We start from the raw sequence: 23,154 nt of genomic DNA on the forward strand, positions 1-23,154 counted from the left end.
TGTGCAATGATCAGTAATTGTCTGACCATGGTATTGAGACATGTCAGGTATACAGCTCTGGTGTTCGTCCATTGTCGCTCACTCAACTGTCCGTGAGAAAATGTTTGTGTCAGGAAAAGAGGTGCCGGGGAGGGTTGAGTTCCTAGGTATCCCACCTGGTAGGAGGGGGAAAAGGAGTTACACGGAAGGGGATACCGTGTCTCAACATCCGGTGCCCGATTTCCACTGCCCGAATATCCCTCATCCAGGTGATCGTCCCTCACTGGTTGGTCCCCATGAACTGGATCCAGAAGCGATGGCCATGTCCTGGCCACTTGGATGACAGATCATGGGGACTAGTGGGTGAGACACCTCCAGGTTTCACAGAGCCAACATGTGTTTCTCGACATCGCCCTCCCCGCAAAGTTGCATATGGGCCCCATCAGGGATGGGATTCATGATCCAAGCTGTTAAGGGTGGTACAAAGCAGTATTGGAAAGGATGGGACAGATTTGGGTGGGAGGTAATTTGTTGTCCTTGCAAGAAATGGAAGGGCTGCTCCAGGTTGGCCCACTTTAAGTATTTTATTATCCTTAACTGAAGGGTGTGCTGACAGATGGGAAGTTGGGGGCAAACCCTAGAAGGGGGTGGACCACGTTTAAGAAATGTTCACTACCCCTTATAGGGAACAAGGGAATAATTTCTAGGTTGTACAGAGATATCCTCCTAGCGGAACCCTGTAAACACACGGAGGGTGAGACAATGGCAGAATGACCTAGGGATCGAGGTGGAGAGGTTGTGGGCCTGCAAGTGCAAGGGGGTATCCAAGTGTTTATCTACACAATAAAGGAAGAATGCACTCTGCATTGCTGGCAATATCCCCCTGTAAGACTGGCGAGGATGTTTCCAGAGAATAACCCAATCCATTTGATCAAATCAAGAGCGAAGGAGAAAGGAAACATCCATCTGGCCTCAATTGATCTCGCACAGGCATTTGATACCATCGAGAGACCAAAGCTCTGGAAGAAGTTAAAGGAATGGGATTGCCCCCAGGATATAAGACGCCTTGATCTCATTGTATTAAAAACTAGCTTACAGATCAGACTGGACCAAAGCCTTAACCTGTCAGAGCCCATAAATAAAAGGGCTAAAACAGGGGTGCACTTTAGCCCTGGCAAGGTTTCATTTATTCATCTCCGACATTGCCACTGCATTCAACTACGCCAGATGCTTTCCACCACAAATGGCGGGGGAGCCGGTGAGTCCCTTGCTTTATGCGGATGATTTGATCCTCCTCGATCAAATGCAGGTGGGGCTTCAATGACAGCTGAATGCTCTGATGTTTACGTCGAAGCTAATGGTTTCAAGATAAACAAAGCCAAATCAAGAATCCTGACCATGACGGGTATGGGGGGGTTGATGAAACAAAACTACACTAAAACATTGCAGTCCTTAAAAGGAGAAAACACATCACGGAAGTATTGATTATTACTTATTTAGGAATGTATGTAAACACTGCACTGGATGCACAAGAGAAACCATCTTAAGAAGACCAGAAATCTGCCCTTTCAGGCAAGTCTTATACAATCCAAACACTGCAAGTTTCCCCCAACTCCTGTGATCGAATTCTATCGAAAGAAAGTGGCGCCGATTTGGACTTACGGAGCGGAGGCTTCTTTTTACACTCCGCTATTTTGGAGAACTGTTCTTTCATTACCAACATGCTTGCTTATCCAATTAAGAGAAGAGTTGGGCCTCTCTTTATATTCTATCTCTGTCTGGAAAACACTGGCTTTCTACCATAAAAGTTTGTTAAGTAGTCCAGAAGGTGGCTTTAAAGTTTTGACGAACGCGCTACAGAATAATACAGAAGTTCTCCTAACGGCATGGAAAACAGCCTGCCTGGCTTTATTGCAAGATTTTAGCACATCTGAAGATACTAAGGGAAACTTAAGCTATTTGAATAAGACTGGATCGCCGCTACGGAAAAAGGCGATAAAAACAAAACTATGGGCACCATGGTTTGGAACACAGATCCAGGGGAAAACTGTCAATATATCTGGAAAGATTCCCGAGCAGTGCAGTTAGAACCCAATCACGGAAGTGAAAAAGGACAAAAACCTGAGAAACTGATTGCAAACTGTAAATGTCAGCAGGAAACACTACCATCCGACTTTGAATTGCCCGGCATTGAGACTAAAAAGAACTAGGTGTATGGGAAAATGTGTAATTTATTTTTAAATGTTTCTTATTGGCATTTGTAATGTACATGTAGCAATTCGATGCGCAATTTTGATCAGTCGTATATGTACTTAGAACAGATGGACATCAACAAGTAACTTTATACTAACACACAGTCTTCACTTCCGTGCGTGCTCATAAAGGTGCTCATTTTCGTTCACGAATACATTTCAACTCTTATGGTGTCTTTTGGGGTCGGGGCCTTCATGCTACAGCCCGGGCTGCTCAGTTTTGAGGTCCGGTTGATACCCAGACACCGCTGCCTCTAAAATTTACCAGTTTGCGCATGGCAGTTTATCATCCGATGGGTAAAACATGTCCCAGGTCAGAGCTTTCCAGGCTTCGTAAGTAGGACTTGCATCCCCACCATCCTTAGCTATTCCATCGTCCAGTATACCATGTCTCCATGGACTTCCTGAGCCCCTGCACCACTACCAGAGTGTTGCCAACGTGCATCTGTTTGGGGTGTGCCAAATATTCACCCCTAGTTATCGGAATGTGTGCGTTCCCCATCTAAGCCCGACTTTCGGGAGGTCCTCTTCCCTGCCAGCCCTGCTAGTGGGAATATACACTATTTCTCCGTACTGAAAGAGATCCCAGATACTCGTGCAGGATTACTGGTAAAAGGTGTGGGTCCCGCAGGTACAAAAAAAAAAAAAAAAACACATCTGCATACAAGGAGACTACATGGTACGCTCCTCCCACCCTTATGCCTGCATCAAAAAATGGTTTCCTCATGTATATGGCTATCGGCTCCAACACCAGCGACAACGGGCAACCATGTCTGGTGCCCCATTGTATATCCCACAGTGACGACACCACTCTGCCTGCCTTTACTCTGGCAGCCGGAGCCTCATACAGAATCTTAATCCATCTAATAAAGTAATCGCCCAGTCCGAAGTGTCCCAGCACTGCGACTAGCCATTCCCAATATATGGAGTTGAATGTTTTAATGGCGTCAAGGGATATCACAGCGTACAACTCCTGCAAGTCCACTGTATGCGTGATGTGTTGCAGCCGGCGCAGGTTTGCTGCCGTACTGCGGCCCGGTATGAACCCATTTTGGTCCCCATGTATTATGCCCCCTATAACTTTCGACAATCTCTTGGCCAGTATGGTCGTCAGGATCTTAACGTCATAGTTTAACACTGCTAATGGCCTGTACGAACTGCACTCGCTTGTAGGCTTCCCGGATTTGGGTATTGGGACTACTAGTGTCTCGCTCATGCTCTTCAGCAGCACTCCAGTTTCGTATCGTATGACACCTTGAATACTTTGTGGAGGGTCAGAGCCAGTTCCACATTGTACGCCTTAGAGCTCAGGGGGCAGTCCATCACTCCCCGGGGTCTTGCTGGTGGCTAGTGATTTAATTGCCTCGCTTAGGTCCTCAATCGTTAACTCCACGTTTAGTATTTCCCATTGGGCATCATCCAATGAAGGGAGTCCTATCTCTTCTAATGTGTCCAATATGTCGCCTTGGGGCGTCAAGGTTTCGTGGCGGTACAATTAGGAATAAAAGTTTTTAAGTGTGTCATTAATCACCATTTGCGACGTGTGCACCACACCTGCTTAGTCTTCAATTTCGTTTGCCTGCACCAGCCTTCCTTCCCTAGCTCAAAGCCCCAGGTTAGTGTCATTCACCGTCTGCCAGATTTGTGTTTAGCACCATCTCAGAGGCCTCCAGCTGCAATTGCAGTATGTATGCGGTAGTTGCCCCCTCTATGTGCACTGCACTCTTGGTTTTCTTGCTTTGCGTGGGCTGTAGTGGCGCACTGCTGTCTACTGGTGCTTGGTGTACACGCTGGCCTCGTCCGACTGAGATTGTGGCCCTTCCCTTTAGCATGTATTGGCACCAGTTTATCGACCACCTCCTCTCAGCCCTGGTCAGAGGTTTAGCTCAGTTAGGGCGGGTATGCCTCACCGGCTCATGCATACATTGCCTCACCTCGCATCTGTAGTTGCTGGCTGGTACTCTGCCCTCTGCTTGGTTAGAGCCCTCAGTGCCGTTTTAGCAGGTGGTTTGGTCCCGCGCCCTGGCTGGTTCACTTAGGCTCCATTGGCAAGCAACAGCGTTGTAAGGTATGGGATGGGTGTCGTTCCTTCAATGAGGCGGGTGTATTAGGCAACATTTGTTCACTCGCTTTGGCTGCCCGTGCTTGTCCTAGTTAGCACCTCAGAGTGTCCGTACCATTAATGTTGCTCAGTGTGGCCTCCAGCAGTGAAACCGCCAGGAGCCCCCCCCCCACGCTACTCCAGGGGTTGCGTTGTGTGTCCTAGTGCTTGCCCCATTGCTCTTACTGCAATCCCTCATGCCTTTGTGTCCCAGCCTGCTTCACAAGTGTCTTAATTGCTACTCCTCCGGTCCGGTAGCCGTGTAAGGTGTTGCATCTTGGCACGCCCCACAGGGGCTTGTTGCTGCTCAGGTACCGGGCAGACTACCGAGGCAGCGTGAGTCCTTCACTCAAGCCCCTGGACTCAGAAGCTGATGAGAAATTCTAAGGGATATGCAGTGCTATTTCAGCTACCCCACTGCTTTTTGCAGGTCAAATTAGTCACCCTCTGGGCTACAGATTGGGAGGGCATGGAAAAGAGGAGTTTCGGCAGAAGGGACATTTTAGCCACATTTACCAGACCTAGCCATGAGATTCCTTGCCGATCCCATCTCCTTAGCAGCTCTTTGGCTTGTTTCCACAATGCAGGAATGATTCTAATTAGTTGTGATGCACACTGCTAGGTATGCAAACTGTCAACCCAGTGGAAAGGTAACGACTTCCTCAGGGTGTTCACTAACCCCTGGAGAGTCTGATAGAAAGCCCCACAGATTTCGTACAATTGTAAATCCTGAAACCAAGGCGAATTGGCCCAGAAGCTCCATCAGAGAGCAGGGATGCCAACAGGTAACAAAGCTTAAGACATTGTTAGCATTTGCCACCTTGTCGCTAGTCCCTCAGTATGTTAACCACAATATCATGGGGTGGAGGCAAACACTGCTAGCGGCTCCATTGTCAGTGCAACTATCAGAGGAGATTGTCACCATATGGGGGTTGCCCCCCAACTAGCAGAAGCAACAGTGACCATAAGGCGTTTAATGCTAGTGCCCAGCAGCTGAAAATGAACAGTTTAGAGAATTTCAGGCTGTATCCGTGAGCTGGTAGTAATTTTATGTAGTCCCAGAAAAAGCTGTCAAATGTACGATGTGCGTCTAAGACGGCACAAACCCTCAGGGATGTGGGAGGCACGAGGGGGGTCAAGGCAATCAGACCCACGACTAATGTCATGAGCTCCCCCATTCTTGTCACCATTATATGCGGGAGAACCTCACTCGGGTGGGTAGAGATGATCTTGCTGTAGAACTTGGAGTAGCAGTATGGGGCGGTAGGAGGAGCAGTCCTTGGAGTCTTAGCTTAGTTGGATGCGGGATCAGGGTCGAAGAAAAGGCTTGATAAAACGTGTTGGAAAACCGATCTGGGCCAGGGGCTTTACATATATGGGATACATTACTCATCGTATTTCTGATGCTTGTATCTGCTTAGATTCACATGCTGAGCATAGGCCGACATCTAGTGGAAGCTGCGGAGTATTACAGTTTGTTTTTCGAAACTCGAAAATGGGCGTCGACACAGGCGTGCCAGTAATACTATCCCTAGTGTGACATCCACTGTACCCAAGATCCCTCACGCGTCTAGGATCCTCAGATTGTATTTTTTCTGACATGAGGAAGCATGAGGAGTAGCGCGAGTACAGATAATCCAAGCAGATAGACAGAAAGGTAAGACTACAAGCAATCATGCGCCTTCTCTCGGAGGGGAGGAAGGGTGGGTCGCATGTGAATCTAAGCAGATACAAGCATCAGAAATACGATTACGGTGAGTAATGTATCCCTTCTGAGGCTTGTGGAATCTGCTTAGATCACATGCTGTGCATAGATTAGCGAGCAGTACCAGAAGAAGGAGGTGGGATGTGAGAAGGGTCATGAGCAAACAGGTGTCTTAGAACCGCTTGTCCCACTTGTGTATCTGTCTTGGAATGAGTGTCAATGCAGTAATGCTGAGTAAAAGTGTGAATAGAGCTCCAAGTAGCTGCTTTGCAAATGGTGTCGAGGGGAACATTTGCAATGAAAGCCAGAGTGGCCCCAATGCCTCTAGTAGAGTGGGCCCTTGGCGTAAAAGGCAGAGTTTTTTCAGAAAGAGAGTAACACAGCTGTATACAGTTGATAATCGACTTCGAGATGGCGCCTTTAGAGACGCGATCTCCCTCTCTGCCTGTAGCTACGGAGACAAACAGTTGATCTGTTTTCCTTAGCGGTCTGGTTTTATTTACATAGTAGAGGACCACCCTACGCACATCTAGGGTGTGTAGTTTCACCTCAGCCGAGCTTTGCTGGTTCTGGAAGAAAGCCGGAAGCTCGATGGACTGGTTTACATGGAACTTTGATATAAATTTAGGTGAGAACCTAGGGTGTGTGCGTAAAACCAGTTTGTCTTTGTGGATAGTAAAGAAAGGATCCGGCACTGACAGAGCCTGAATTTCACTGACCCTTCTTATAGAGGTAATGGCTACTAAGAAGGCCTTTTTATAAGTCAGGTGTTTGAGACTACTTTTATGCATGGGTTCGAAAGGGAGGCCCATGAGCTTAGCTAGCACCACATTAAGGTCCCATCCTGGCGGTGGGTTTGAAATAGGAGGGTGAAGTCTCTTTACTCCTTCCATGAAGGCTTTAACTACTGGTACTTTCCACCACGACACTTTGTTATGGGATGTGGTGTAAGCCGAGAGGGCTGCCAGGTGTACTTTCAGAGAGTTAAAAACCAATCCTGCATCCAGCAGGTGGAGCATGTATGTCACGACGTTGGAAGGAGTGCAATCAACAGGGTTGATTTGTTTATTCTGGCACCAAATAACGAATCTTTTCCACTTGTCAAAGTAACAGTGCCTTGTGTTTGGTTTCCTGGATTCTTTTAGGATGTCCATACACCTCTGTGGTAAATTGAGATGTCCAAACTCTATGACCTCAGGAGCCATGCTGCCAGGTTCATTGAGTTGGGTTGCTGGTGCACTGTTTGACCTTGTTGCTGGGACAGAAGGTTGTACCAGGCTGGAAGTTTGATGGGCTCGCACACCGCCATCCTGCGTAGGTGTGGAAACCATGGTTGTCTCGCCCACATGGGAGCAACTAGGATGAGCGTCATCGATTCCTTGTTCATCTTGTACACCACCTTCCTGATGAGGAGTTGGTGGAAAAGCGTACGCAAACATCCCTGACCAGTTCATCCACCGGGCGTTCCCTTGGGAGTCTGGCTGGGGGAACCTGGATGCAAATCCTGGGCATTGTTTGTTTTCGCTTGTGGCGAATAAGTCTATAGTGGGGAAACCCCACTGAGAGAAGAGATCTTCTACGATCTCTCTGTGAAGGACCCATTTGTGTTCTTCTGGGAGGGAGTCTCTGCTTAGAGCATCCGCTAGGGAATTGAGCTCCCCTGGAACATGTTGCGATGACAGGAAGATGTTCCGTCTGAGTGCCCATATCCAGATTTTCTGGGCAAGCTTGGACAGATTTGGCGAACGAGTCCCTCCTTGCTTGTTCAGATAGAACATGGCTGTCGTGCTGTCCGTCCGGATCTGCACCGACAGGTTTAGTAGATGGGGCTCGAACGCCCGAAGCGCTCGGAATACTGCCAGAAGCTCTAGGAGGTTGATGTGGTTCTTGGCTACTGAGTGAGACCAGAGACCCTGGGCTGTGTGGTGGAGATGGTGAGCTCCCCACCCAGTCAGGCATGCATCTGTAGTCACCACTGCCTGTATTTCGGGATCGTAAAAGGGTTTTCCCCTTGCGAGATTCTCTCTTGTCCACCAGTGTAGGCTCTGTACCAGTGTTGGCGAAACGACCACTAGATCGTCCCACTGACCACTTGCCTGAGACCACTGTTTCGCCAACCATTCCTGCATGGGGCGCAGTCGCGCGTGGGGGACCAGGTAAATGCAGGACGCCATCATGCCCAGTAACCGCATTGCTTTGCGTACCGTTATTTGTTGACCGGACTGATAATGTGGAATTTGCAGTAGTATATTCCGAATTCTCTCTTCCGAAGGGAAGGTCAACCCTCCCTGAGTATCTAGAATTGCTCCTAGGAACTGTTTTGAGGTGCTTGGCACCAGGCTGGACGACTTCTCGTTGATTGAGAAGCCTAATTCGTGGAGGAGGTCGATAGTCCTTTGAATGTTTGTCCTGCAAATTCCTGGGGTTTCCCCCGTTATGAGCCAGTCGTCCAGATAAGGGTACACTGGGATTGCCTCCCTGCGTAGGTGTGCCGCTGCCACCGCCAGTACCTTGGTAAATACCCTTGGTGCTGAAGCTATCCCGAAGGGCAGTACCTTGAATTGGTAGTGGCGACTGTCCACCTTGAAGCGCAAGTAACTTCTGTGCGCCGGGAGCATGGAAATATGAAAATAAGCATCTTTCATATCCAAGGTTGCCATGTAATCCCCCTTTTTTAGGAGGGGGATTACCTCTTGTAGCGTGGTCATACGGAATTTTTGGGGCTTGACATACTTGTTGGCAGGCCGTAGGTCCAATACTGGGCGCATTGTCAAATCTTTCTTTGGCACAAGGAAGTAAGTTGAATAGATACCCTTGTTTACCTGGTGTCCTGGGACGAGCTCTATCGCGTCTTTTTCTAGCAGAATGGCGATCTCCTCGAGAAGGATCTTCTGATGTTCTAAGGAGTGTACTTTGTCGTGGAGGATGGTTCCGGGAACGCTGCAGTAATTCTATACAATATCCTGTGGACACTGTTGACAGTACCCATCTGTCTGAGGTGATCCCTTCCCAAGCCTGGGTGAAGTTGGAAATGCGTCCCCCTACTGGGGTTGCGTGAGAAGGGACCCTGAACTGAGCGTCACTGCTTTGGTGGAGGCGTGCCACCTCCCTTGCTGGGGCTGCCTCTGCCTCTGCCTCTCCCACGACCTCTTTTGTTACCCCTGCCGTAACTCTGGGTAGACTGCTGGCTGTTCCACTGTGTACCCTGTCCCTGGGCATAGTTGCCTCTTTGTGAATTTGGCCGCGAAAATTACTGTTCCCCCTCTGGTTAGGGGGTTTGTTGGTTAGTTGGCCAAGGGATTTCAGTGTTTCGTATTCGTCCTTGGCGTTTTTCAGTGCGTCTTCGACCGCTTTCCCAAACAATAGATCGGGTTCCACCGGCTTGTCTATTAATGAAGCCTGAGTTTCTGTTTTGAACCCCGACTGCCGTAACCACGCATGTCTCTTGATAACAGTACCTTCTGCTATCAATCTCCCTGCGTTGTCCGCGGCGTCGAAAGTTGCTTTCAATATGCAACCAGACACAGCTCTCCCTTCTGCCGAGATCCGGGCCAATTGGCCCTTTAAGGGTTCCGGAGCAGAGGCTATGAGTGCCGCGACCTCTTCCCATTGATGGCAGTTGTAGCTGGCCAACAGGGTGGTGGAGTTAGCAATCCTTGCTTGGTAGGCGGACGTTGAGGCTACCTTTCTGCCAAACCCGTAAAGTTTCTTGCTCTCCTTGTCGGGAGGAGCTTCTGACGAAGATAAGGGTGTTCCAGCCCTCTTCCGAGTGTTGGTAACCACTAGGGAGTCTGGTTTAAGATGTCCTCTTATATAGAGAGGGTCAGATTGGGCTGCCCGGAAAAGTTTTTCGACCCTGGGGTTGACTGCTCTGGTGAGGTTTGGGTTCACCAGGGACGGATCTATTCTTCGTTGGATGGATTTAAGGATAGGGATGGTCTGAGCGACCGGCCTCCTCTCTCCCACCAACTCTTCTGCGAAGTCCCTTTCCTCCTGTACACCGTGGGTGTCGATGTGAAAATGTTCTGCCGCGCGAGCGAGAACCTCATTAAGGAGGGGCTGGTTATCGACTGGCGAGTCGGTAACTGGGGCTTCGTTCTCTACCGGGGAATCTACTCTGTAAATTTCCTGCTCATCTTCTCCCTCCTCCTGGTCCTCATCATCCGCATAGTATCCCGTCCCGGTTTGTTCCTCCATAATTTCAAACTCCTGGTCCCCCTCAGGGAAAGGCTCTCCTTGGTACCTGGGGTGTGGAGTAGAGTATGGAGTAGAGTAAGGCTGTACCTCGAAGGGTTCAGGTCTTTCGAACCGGGCCCTTTTACTTAGGGGGATGGGATCAGTGGAACCTGAGGGTGTGGCTCCCTGAGGGTCATACGAGAGGAAATGCTCTGGATTCTTGTCGTAAAAATCAGCCAAGGAAGACATTCTTGACATGACCCTGTCTATGTCTTCGCTGGACCATTCTTTGGAACAGGGGATGACTTTAGTAGGCAATTTAGGGGACTTATCAAGGGTACCCTTGCTGGATGTTGATCTCTCAGTAGACTTGTATTTGTTTGTCTGCTTAGGGGGGGAAGGATGGTCTTACAGGAGTGGAAGAATGTGCTTTCTGCTGTTTCCCCCCCTCCCCGTGCGTGGAAAAATGTTTTCCCTGTCCCTTGGAGGCCCCGGAGACTTTCGACGCCTGGCGTCGAGGATCGGGAGAGGTATCTGTGTTTTTCGAGCGTGGGGCCTCGCTGGTGTTAACTGCGGGCTCCGTCTCTTGGAGCGCGGCCTGGGGGTGGAAGTCGTCTTCGCCCTCCGACCATCGAACTTCCATTAGTCTAGGGAGCGAGGCACTCTTGGCAAGAGTGGATGATTGCCTTGCGTCATGAGGCGATCTCGATCGAGAGCGCCCAGAGGACACCGAGTCGGACCGTTCTATCTGTGCCTCTTTCCGAGAAGTCGACGTCGTCGAGGTTCGGTTGGACTTAGTGTGCTTAGTGTGTGTAGGGTGTGTAGCGCTTGCGTCGCAGGGGGTCTTCCCCATAGCCGCCCTGCCGGACGACCTTCCGAGGTCGGGTACCTGCGCTCGGCTGTCTTTCGACGCCGTAATGCCCTCGCCGTCCGAAAGTACGGCGTCGCTGCCATCGCTGAAGGCGCCCTCCGCTGCCATGGCCGCCTGCCTGGCGTGGTGGGCCCAACGCTTTGTCGAACGGTCCTTAAGTGTCTTAGGTTTAAACCTACTACACGCTCTGCAGTTCGCTTCGGGGTGGTCCTTCGGCAAGCAGAGATTGCACGTGGCGTGCCTGTCGACCCAAGGGTATTTGCGGTTGCACTTGGGGCAGAATTGGAAAGGGGTACCCTCCATACGCACCTTGAGGCAGCGGGCTGATAAGTGTAGGAAATATATAAGTGTATCTATATACCAAGAGTGAAGAGTATGTACCACCCCCCACTCTCCCTACTTGCAGGGCCGAGGCCAGCAGCCTACTAGGCCCGGGCCGAGGCCAGCGGCCTTCCGAGGCCCAGATCCGTCGTGCAGCAGCCGACGGTCGATGTCTTCTCCAGCCGTCGTCGAGTGTCGAGGGTCGACGTTGGGGTGGGGAAGGATGTCAATAAAGAATAATAAATTTCAATTATTAGCAAAAGTATGGCTAAGGCAAGATGCTTCCGACCAGTATGGCGGAAAAAAACAATCTGAGGATCCTAGACGCGTGAGGGATCTTGGGTACAGTGGACGTCACACTAGGGATAGTATTACTGGCACGCCTGTGTCGACGCCCATTTTCGAGTTTCGAAAAACAAACTGTAATACTCCGCAGCTTCCACTAGATGTCGGCCTATGCTCAGCATGTGATCTAAGCAGATTCCACAAGCCTCAGAAATATATATTATATATATATATATATATATATACACATACACACCTTACAGTTTCTAATTCGGCAAGAGTCAAATATCACTAGCCAATGTCTAGTGAATAGTGCAAAACGTGCACCCTGCTTTTAAGAGCCCTAAAAATACTAAATAAACATGCCACTACTCTAGTGTGCATTTCCTGGTTCTTATATGCCACCGTTTTTGCCAAATAAATGGATGGCACAGTCTGCTGTGAAGGCTTCTACTTACACAGGCAACTGTCCCGGGGGTTGATGACCAAAAAATAAAGATTGATACAGGTTACCCACAAGGCTATGAATTCAGACTGGTTTTGAGACAGTTTTTCTTAAATAAAATCTGGGAAAATGAATAGAACCAAACATACCTCATCATATCCATTTGTAGCTGGAAGAGAAGGACTGCTTTCTGAGGACAAGGGCGAAGGTGGCATTAGTTCTGACTTTCTCATGGGAGTCAGTGGAACAGACTGCAGAGGAATTCTGTGCAAGTAACCATAACCAATTCCACAGCCCAAGCTAAATAAATGAAAATGCAAGACTTAGTATTTGAAGCATGAACCAGTTTACTTAAAAATATGCATTTGACAATTTGAAATATAACACCTCATCCAGTTAAAAGTCTAAGCCTCACAGTACACCACATAACTACTGTGGAATAAGTGAAGCATCGTCATGTTGCCACATTAAATGCTAGGTCTTTGCAGCTACCCATGTTAATGGACTACCATTACGGGGAACTCATTTGTTCGCTTCATTGCATTTTGATGCTGTCTTTCATTCAATACCAAACACCATCTCTTGGTTGTCGGCTAACAATAGATGCTTTAAAATATTTTTTTTTTTATTATTTTCCATACAACAAACAACTTCTCACCCACATTAGGGTGGAATTAGCCTAGCCATGTCCCTCCCAACCTCCCCCTCTACTCCCCCCCACGCCTCCCGACCCTTATATATTGTGTACTGCACCAAGGCTATGAGTATGCGTCCGAGACGGATACTGTTTTTACTGCGTGGTGGTTGGGGAGGTCGGCGCCCCCACTGACTCATTCATCAAAAAAGTTACCAAAGGTCCCCAGATGTCAGGTGGGCGTGTGTGCTGTGGTAGCAACTTAATGAAGTCTGTCTCGACATCCTGGCAATAGAGTATGTCTCTGCGCCATGCGGTGATAGTTGGGGGAGGACCGCGGCTCCATGCCATGGCAACTCTTCTGCGAGCCAGTGTCAGTAGAATACCTGCTAACTTTCTCGTAGGGGCCTTCAACAGTCTGGTCATGCCCAGCAGAGCTGCAGTGTTGGCTGGGAGAATCGGTTCACCGATTATCTTACTCGTGATTTCCAGCACCTGGGGCCAGAATGAGGCCAGTTTAGGGCAGTCCCAAGCCAGATGTAAAAAGTCTGCCGACACCAATCCACACCTCTCACATCCGAAGGAGGAGTCTGGACTCTGCATTTTTGCTTTTGCAGGAGTGAAGTACGTTTGATGCAGGTAGTTGAAGTGGATTAACTTGAGGCGGGTATTGAGGGCAATCTTCTGGGTCTGTCTAAGGATAAAGGACCAGTCGGTGTCGGAGAAAATTAAATTTAGGGCTTTTTCCCATCTAGATTTGGCTCGGGACACTGTGGAGGACGAGTCTGTAGTTATGGTTCTGTAGATTTGTGAGAGAGGTCTCCCCTCACCTTGAGATTGGATTGCCGAGTGCAAGAGCTGCCATATTTGGGGTTGCTGCGGAAAGGAAGGTAGGATTGCTCGCAGCGTGTGGCGTACCCTGAAATAGATAAATATGTCTAGCGAGGTAGTGCCGCCTTTTTCCCTCACCTGGTCGGGAGTTAGGAAACCGTCATCTGTGAAGAGGTCCCCCAGATTCCTGATTTGAAGTTTCTCTAGCCATTGGAGATAAACTTTTTCGGACGTCAACGGGATCCCGGGTATGAATTTTGCTGGTAGGAGTGGAGAGTATCTTGTGTCGATATTGTACCTTTGCGCCAATAGCTTCCATATCTTGTATGTTGTTAGGATTACATTCATCGTATCGTTGGGGACCGGGATATTTGCGAAGATGATGGCTCTCAGTAGGTTCGGCGAGGCTAGGGCTCTTTCAATTTGCACGTGTGGTTGGACAGGGTTTGTGGCGTACCAGTGGCTGAGAAATTGTGCCTGAGCCGCCCAGTAGTACCTCTCCAAATCGGGGAGTGCCAGGCCGCCTTTTGTTACTGGGAGGGCTAGCGTGGAGTGAGCCACTCTGGCGGGTTTGCCGGCGGCCCACAGCAATTCCAGGACCAGACTCCTTAGTTTTTTCAGGAAGAGTTGTGGAAGTAGGATGGGAATGTTGGTGAAGAGATAGAGAAGCTTCGGCAGAATCACCATTTTGACAAGAGAGGCTCTGCCCCATAGTGTTAGGGGTAGGGTTTTCCAGCGGGCTACCCTTTCTGTTAGGGACTTGAAGACCACTTCGTAATTGTCCTGGAATATTTCCTGGTGATTTAGCGACATTTGAATGCCCAGGTATCGCACCTTGGATAATTTCCAGGTGAGGTGGAAGTCATCTTTAAATGGCTGAGTCGCCGGGGTGAGCGGGAAGATGATTGATTTTGTTTGATTAATTTTGAGGCCAGATGCTGCCCCGAATTTGATCACTTCGCGCATGATTGGGTTCAGGTTTTCTACTGGGTCTCTTATGTAAAGAACCACGTCATCCGCGTACAGTGAGATGATGAGTCTGTGCGGGCCTATGATCAGACCTCGGTGTTGACTATGCTCACGTAAATTGGAGGCAAGGGGTTCCATTACCAGGGCGAATAGTAGAGCTGACAGTGGGCAGCCCTGTCTGGTGCCTCGTTGCAGGTTGATGATGGACGATCTGGCTGTACCGACTATTATGTTGGCTGTAGGTTTAGTGTATAGCAGAGAAACTAGTTTAATGAAGCGAGCCCCCAGGCCCATCCTTGCGAGTACTGAGAATAGGAATGGCCATTCCACCGAGTCGAATGCTTTTTCAGCATCAAGAAGGAGGGCGATGGCTTGTTGGGCTGGGTCTAGTGCTCCCATCACTCCAAACAGTCTCCTAATGCCGAAAGTGGTATTGCGGCCTGGTATGAATCCCACCTGGTCAGCAAGAACTAGAGCAGGCATTAGCGGCATCAGTCTATTCGTTAGGATTTTTGCTAGAATCTTGTTATCTAGATTTAAGAGGGAGATGGGGCGGTAGGAGGCACATTCATCTGATGGCTTGTCTGTTTTAAGCAGGAGAATCACATTGGCTTCACGCAAGGTCTGAGGTAGGGTACCTTTCTCCAGGGCTTCATTGTATACATCGGTCAAAAGGGGAGCAAGGGTAGACGTGAAGGCTTTATAGAATTCTCCGGTCAGGCCATCAGGGCCGGGGGCTTTGGCGTTCGGGAGCGATTTGATTGCTTCAGTTATTTCTGCTGGGGAGATCAGTTCATTGAGGGGTTCTCTCAGCTGTGCCTCTACCCAGTATAATTCGGTCTCCCTCAGGTAGCTCAGTGGCGCATCGGAATTTTCGGGGTGTTGGGAACTATAGAGTTCTTGATAGAAGCGTCCAAATTCTTCTGCCATGTCGACATCTGTGGACAATGTTCTTCCCTGTTGACTACGGATTTCCGTAATAGGCGTCGGTGTGTGGTCAGCTCTCACCAACCTCGCCAGGAGAGCTCCAGGTTTTTGTCCCTCGCCGTATTGTCTGATTACTGTGCTGCGGTGGAGAAATTTCAGTTTGCGCTCGGCGAGTGCGTGAAACCTCAGCAGTTCCTCTTTCAGGGCAGCTTTCGCCTTTGGTTCGCTCGAGTCTCTGGTTTGGCATTCGAGGTGGTCCTCGCAGGTTGTAAGTTCACGTCTAATGAGTTTGATGATGCCGCTCTCTTTAGTCTGACATACGCCCCTTACGAAGCATTTCAGGGACTCCCACAGCACACCGGCCGAGGATACCGACCCTATATTGGCTTCAAGAAAAATCTCAACCTCTTCCTTTAGCTCTGCTGCAAAGACCGTGTCTAGCATGGAGCCCGTCTTGAAGCGCCAATTCTGTAGTCTGGGAACAGATTGGGAGGGGAGGAGACAAAGGACCATTGGAGAGTGGTCTGATAGAGTCCGTGGCAGGATGTGACAGGGACCGGGCTGCAGGGGGCCTGTTCTGGATGAGAATAGGTAGTCGATCCGAGAGCTGGTATTGTGGACTGCTGAGTGGAAGGTGTAGTCCCTCAGGTCCCCGTTAACCGTTCTCCAGGCGTCCTTTAGGTCGAAGGCTCGGCAAATTTCTGTTATTTGCAAGCTGGCTTTAGAGGTCTGTTGTGACGAGGAGTGTGATCTGTCCTTGGCCGGGTCTATGACAGTGTTCATGTCGCCTCCCCAAACCACCGTGGAGTGCTCGAGTGAGGAGAGTTGCGACACTACCCAGCCAAAGTTGTCTGGACCATCTACATTAGGGGCGTAGGAATTAATGAAGGTTATCGCCTTGCCTGCTATTATGCCCTTGACTAGGACGGATCTTCCTATGGAGTCTTTTGCAACGTGCGTTAGACGGAGGTTGGTTCTTCTGTGTACCAGTATGGCCACTCCTCTGGAGTAGGAGGAGTATGACGAATAATATCTATGGCATCCCCACGATTTGGCCCATGTGCGTTCTTTCTCGGGTGTTAGGTGGGTTTCCTGTAACATTGCCACATCAATTTCATGTCTCCTTAGGTATTGGAGGATTTTGCGGGTTTTGGATGGGATGTTACCACCCCTTATATTCCATGTTGCAACCTTGAATGTTGAGAGTAAGAGAAAACTCGAAGTTGCGTTGGGAACGCATTGGTCCTGTGGTTGGTGTACATTGTTCGTGACATGATGGGCTTGGAGCATGTCGTAATATATCCCATGGCGTATGGCGCATGGCGACTGGGAGTAGAGAGTGGGGAGCGAGTCTGAGGGGAGGCATCATGGGAGGGTGCTGGCTTTTCCTTGTGAGAAATTCGTACATAAGTTCTGGCGGTGCCAGGAGGGTGGTTGTTAGTCCATCCCTGAACAAAAAACAGTAAACAATCCAACAGTCCTTAGAACTAATCCCATTACGCGGACAACCCCCAACATGTCCGACGGGATCCCCCCCAACCTGAGTGAGGGAACAGATGCTGTGCTCGGGGCGCTAGGGGCCTCTCCAAGAACTCTGCCCTATTGTTTAATGGGGCGTGAGGATGTTCCGGCAGTTTGTGTGCGTTTCGGGGTCGGGCCCGGGTTTTATGGAGGATTCCTGGGGACCCTCTCTCTCCGTGCGCGGGGTCGTTGAGGGTCGTGAGCTGGGCAACCGTTACGGTCCAGAAATAGGTGTACTTCCTCAGGAGAATTAAAGAAGTGGGTCTGCTCATTATGTTGTACCCTGAGACGTGCAGGAAACATCATAGAATATACGAGCTTTGCCTCTCGAAGTCTTTGTTTGGCGCTGGTGAAGGCTCTTCTCTGGGTCTGTACTGTCGATGAGAAATCGGGATAAATATGGATTTTGTCTCCGTCGTGGTGTAAATCGCCTTTCTCCCTTGCTAGTCGCAGGATGGTGTCACGATCTCTGAAGTTGAGCAACCTTGCTATGATGACTCTGGGAGGTGCACCCGGGGCCGGTCTGGAGGACGGGGTCCTGTGGGCCCTCTCTATCATGAACATTTGCGAGAAGGAGTCTCGGTCGAAGAGGGTGAGGCACACCGACTCCACAAAGTCCTCCATCTTCCTCGGGGTGTCGCTTTCCCTGACCCCAACAATACGGATGTTGTTTCGCCTAGAGCGACCCTCCAGGTCCTCGCATTTGGCCATTGTTGCGGCCATTTGGTTTTCGAGTCGCGTGACCTTGTTGGAGAGGGATGCGGCACCGTCATCGAGGTTCGAGATTCTCTGTTCGGTGTCATTTAGCCGTTCTGTATGTGTGTCTAGGCGATGTTGCATCAGGTCGACTTTGGAGGATAGACTGTCCAGCTTGTTGTTCAGACTCCCTATGCCTGCTTTTAGATCTAAAAGGAGTTCTTTTATTTCCATCGGATAACTTTCGGTTACTGGTTGCCCAGAGCTGCATGGTGGAGGGTCATCTTCTTGTTGTGGGTTTGGGGTTTTGGGTGCCGTGTTGCTATCAAATGTCAGCTTTTTTTGTAGTTTGTCCACTTTGCCCATCTTGGCTGATGTATGTGAGCCTTCCAAGCAAAGAGGGTCCGTGGCGGCTAGGTGGCTTGTAGTTGTTGCCGAGACTGGGGGAGAATTGGTGGCGGGAGTGACGCTAGGCCGGCGGAGGTGTGACTACCAGTACAGTGTCAGGAGATTTGGGGCGATGTGGCCGAGACTGGGTCTCACCAAGGCCCTGGGGGAGATCAGCCCCCTGGGTCGTCGCCACTAACGGACAGCTTCGCCGGGGGCCGCGTTTTGGGAGTGAAGCAAAATATTCTCGTGGCTCGTGGAGATCTTCGGCACGAACCTCAGGTCTTTGTCCTTCGGACGGGTGTCCCGACCTCCACCGCTCGCGTCTCCGCCTCCCGGATCGGCGCGGCCCGGCACAGCAGCCCCGGGGAATCGGGAGGGACGTCACCCCGATCGGCGCGCAGGAGTCGCAGCCGGGAGGAGGGGGGGGCCACTCCGGATCGTCATGCGGCGACACCCAGCCTCCTGGGGGTCCGCCGGCGAGGTGGTCTCGGGAAGGATGGGCCCTCGGCGTCTCCACCAGCCCAGGCCTCAGCCCTGTGTCCGGAGCTCCGACGCCGCACCAGCACGCGACGGGACCCGGACCGGCCCCGGGGGGGGGGGTGGCGGCACCCCACGAGGGCTGCCGGCGCTCGTGGATGATGGATTCCCGAGGGAAGGAACGGCTGTTCCGCGTCCTCGACCAAGCCACACCTCTCTCCCCGGCGCCCGTCCGGCGCCCAGGCAGGCCCCGGCCCCCACGCCGATGCAGCGACGCGGGGTCCCGAGCTGGTCGATTCTCCCCCAGATTCCGCCGAGGAATGTTCAGAGCACCCAGAAGCAGGGAGAAGCCTTCTGTTTTTCAATGTGCAGCCGGGAACCGCAGGATTCAGCAGGATTTATTTCGGGCAGAGCGGGAGCTCAGGTGAGAGCGGCCATCTTGGTTGGCCCTCTAGCGCCCTCTAGCTAACAATAGATGCTTGACCAGTAAACACTTATTTCGGCATGTATAAACAGCAATGCAGGAGGAAAACCTACCCAAACCATCTCCAATGTGGCTTCACCACCTGTACACAACTCTTCACATTTTCTAATCGGACAGTCTATGAAGAAGCCCACCAGTAGATGCGACAGTCAAGACCCACCTTTACATCTGCTCAGTGTGGTCTTCTGGCATTGCACTATTACTGTGGGTTACTGGGTACATTCTAGGAATGCAGATCTAGGCCTGTATATCACTCTAGAGTGGCTGCTGAAGACTTCCTGGAAAGGGCTTTGCTACCACTTGGGCACACTCTCCCACCCTCTTATTTTCATGGGGTGGTACTCATGCAATCCCCTCCCAGATGTGCAGCTCTACAGCACCCTCTTCCTTGTCCTCCTGGCATATCCCCCACATGACTGATTAATTGCCACCTGGAAAGGGTGTCAAATCCCCGGCTTTTAAAATAAACTAATAAAATGATGCGGGGTGGGGGGGTGGAGAAATCTGCATCAAGGGCCTAGTGGCCACTCTGCTGTCAAAGCAAATAACTCTGGCAAATGAGATTCGAGCTGATCAAAAGACTAATTGGCTCATTATGCTGGGTCATGAAACAAGATCCTAGATGCAAGTCCCGCCAGGTAGGAGACATTCATTTAAGATTGAAAGACAAGCTAGACAGTCACACTCCACACACTCCCCAGTGTCTTCTGAATCTTACGTTTAACCACACCTGCCCTTCAAGGAGTGCAAACTGTTGGTTAAAATGTGCAGTACTCAAGAACTACACTAAGGCAAAGTTGCCAATCAGCACTGCTTCAGTGGTGAAGACAAGTACACTGGACTAGACGATTGCAGGGTAAGAGAAAGCTAGTGTTGGACTAGTGACAAGTGATGGGCCTTTGTTGTGTTGGAAATGGTATTAGAGCTAGGTCTGGTGGGCGAGTGGAGGCGGCACAGGAATGATGCATCCTTTTAAGGAGAAGCCGACTTCGATTTCCCAACCACACCCTAGAATAATTTTTAAAGAACACCCTAGAAATCTGAGCATTCCAAATCTGCATCTTTCAAAAAATGTTTTAATAGGATTCAATGACCAGGATTACATCGATTTAGTATTTGCTTTTTTAAATACATTCTAGCCACAAGCACCCAGTCAAGTGAAAAGCATTGTTGCTTTACTAAAAGTAAACCAGAAAACTGATAAAGAATGTGAGGCTAAGAATCTTAGGGTCATCTTTGACTCCACACTTTCCTTCTCCGTGCACATCTCTGATGTCTCTAAAAAGACAAACTTCCTACTGTACCTCCTCAGAGGTACTGTGCCTTTACTTTCCTTCCCCCCAGAAGCTCACCGTCTCAAGCTGTGGTTCTCTCTAGGTTGGACTATTGTAACAGCCTCTTTCTAAATCTATTCGCCTCTACTCTCCGCCCACTGCAACTAATCCAGAACAGGACTGAGACTCGTCCTTGGCCTCAAGCCCTGGGATTGTATCTCTCCAGCTCTAAAATCTCTCCATTGGCGCCCAGTGGATGCAAGGATTAAATTCAAAACCCTCTGCATTGTCCACAAGGCTTTCTGGGGCCTGGGTCCAAAATACCTCCCGTCTCAAGCTCATCGCTCCTCCAACTCCCTCAGGGTCATTTGTTTTTCAAAGAAACAAGTTGGTGGAAGATCAGTCTTCGGCTGGGAGGAACAGCCTCCCTGCCACTCTGAAATTTGAGAACAATCTCACTTCAAGACCTTCCTCCCTGCTTCTGCTCTACCCAGACTACCCCCTCCTGCCCCCCGGATCGGTTATTACTCGGCACCATGCACCTGGCCTACCCTGTGACTTCCGGGCCCAGATACCTGCTCACCTTGCTACCCTCCCGCACTGCCTCCGGGCCACCCCCTGCACTGGGGGTCTGCATCTGTACCCATACAGTCCCCACACTTTATACGATATAGCATTTATAACGCGCCTATACACAAGACATGCCCAGTCTGCTGCCTTCACTCAGCACTCCCCTCTCCCTCTCCCTCTCCCCCTCCCCCTCCCCCCACTCCCCTGCATTTTCCCTTCTCCCACTCCCATGCGCTTGCGTGTTCTCAATGTCACTTGGTCTAGTAAGATTGTAGTTTTTGTTCTCCCCGGTTCCCCTCCCTTGCTTGGTCGCGCTCTGAAATACTTGTGTACGGGCACGATATGACATGCATTACTAACCGTAATCGCATTTGATGATCTGCTTAGATTCACATGCTGTGCATATAGTCCGACATCTAGTGGTAGGCAGAGTATTGCATCTTGTCTTTCGATGATCGAATAGGGACGTCGACATGGGCACGCCTGTAACACTATCCCTAATGTGATGTATAGTATACCCAAAATCCCTCACTGGTCGAGGTCCCTCAGATTGTATTTTTTCTGCCCTGAGGGAGCCTTACTATCGTGAGAGTAGTAGTAAGAGGTCTATGTTCCTTCCATCTGAGCGGGGAGGAAGGGTCGGTGCATGTTTTTTTTTAAACAACCTTATTTTTTGCTGTCATATGCATTACATCACAAAGGTAGCTTTAGCATATAGTATATACATTTAACCTTATGATATATGATATGGCATTTATAACGCGCCTATACACAAGTGTTTCAAGGTGCGATGAGGCAAGGGGGGGGGGGGGGGGGGGACAAGGAGAGGACAGACAACGATCCTACTAGGCCAAGTGTCATTCCGATCGCGCAAGTGCGGGGGAAGGGAGAGGGGAAGGTGCAGTACATGGGAAAAGGTGGAAGAAAATAAACAAACGGCCAGCTGGTGACAAGTGCAAGGAAGTGCAGACAAAAAGTGCTGGTAGGGGGACTGTAGGGAGACAGAACGGTCACCAGGTGCAGGGGTTGCCAGGGAGGCAGTGCAAGTGGGTAAATTGACGGGGCCTGGGCTAGAGATCAGAAAAGGGTGGCCAGGTAACCCGAGCAGTTTGTCAGAAAATCAGCAGGGGAGAGGGGGAGAGAGGGAGAGAAAGCAGAGGCAAATAGGAAGGTTTTGAGGTGCTTCTGGAACCGGAGATGGTTCGAGTTTCAGGGAGGCAGGAAGGCTGTTCCAGAGAGGTCCCAACATTTCAGAGGTTTCAACATTATATACACCACACTTTTACTTATGAGTGTTCGTCGCCTTCGGGGTTCCCCTTGTCTAGACTGGATGATGTTGTCATGCGTGGTTTATTCAGAGTCTCTCGGATTCTGTATCCTCACTGTCCAGGTATCGTCTGAGGGGGCCCCAGATGTCTTTAGGTCTACAGGTGGACACTATTCCCCATATATGTTTCTTCGCAGTCTTGTATCCAGATAAGATCTCTCCACCACTCTTGTATAGTTGGAGCTGTTCTTGCCTTCCATGCCTTAAGAATGTTCCTCTTGGCCACTGCATTTGATATTGTAAATAGTCTTCGGTGTTTGACAGGGATCTTTGCCTATATCTCCTGATAGGTATTTGAGTGGGGTGGCCGGTATATGTCTGTCAAGGATCTCGCTCACTGTTTTGGCTACTTCTTCCCAGAATGTATTAATGGGTGGGCATTCCCAGTACATATGGAACTAATTTGCTGTTGGAATGTTGCATTTTGGGCAGTGGATTTGCTTGGAGGTATCGAATTTGGAGATTCTGTTGGGCATGATGTGTAAGTGATTCAGGATTTTGATTTGAATTAGAGATTGGCGTTCATTGAGATGGATTTGGTGCATTGACAGTATTTAGCCCATTGTGGGTCTTCTATAGTTATTTTCCAGTCTCGCTCCCATTTCTCTTTTATATTAGTAGTGAAAGGTGTGTGTATTTGTATTGCTTTGTACAGTGTGGATATGCCTCCCTGGAATCCCTCTGGCGCTATTATATAAGTCAGGAATGGGTGTATGGTCATCTCTTCTGGGAATTCTGGCCATTTCTTTTTCATTTCTGCTTTAAGCCTGTGATATTTTAACATCGTCGTGAGGTTTCTGCCCATCTTTTCTTGGACCAGTTCCAGTGGGGTGAACTTCCCTTCTGGGTACAAGTCTGCCAGTTTCATTTTATAGTTTGTGTCCCACTTTTTTTGTATTGTCAATTCCGTAGTGGGTGT

The 23,154-nt window shown here is 49.8% G+C and overlaps 1 protein-coding gene across 2 annotated transcripts in view; it reads right to left on the reverse strand.

Annotated features, from left to right (window-relative positions):
• The window catches only part of GORASP1 (golgi reassembly stacking protein 1), a 234,819-nt gene that overhangs the window by 94,882 nt on the left and 116,783 nt on the right, over positions 1-23,154 (reverse strand). For both annotated transcript variants that reach the window (XM_069647745.1, XM_069647744.1), the window contains exon 6: positions 12,285-12,435. In XM_069647745.1, the coding sequence (XP_069503846.1) occupies positions 12,285-12,435 (151 nt within the window). The remainder of the gene's footprint in view (positions 1-12,284; positions 12,436-23,154) is intronic.

The sequence above is a fragment of the Ambystoma mexicanum genome, chromosome 2q, assembly GCF_040938575.1.
Source record: "Ambystoma mexicanum isolate Mex_15411 chromosome 2q, UKY_AmexF1_1, whole genome shotgun sequence".
NCBI lineage: Eukaryota > Metazoa > Chordata > Amphibia > Caudata > Ambystomatidae > Ambystoma > Ambystoma mexicanum.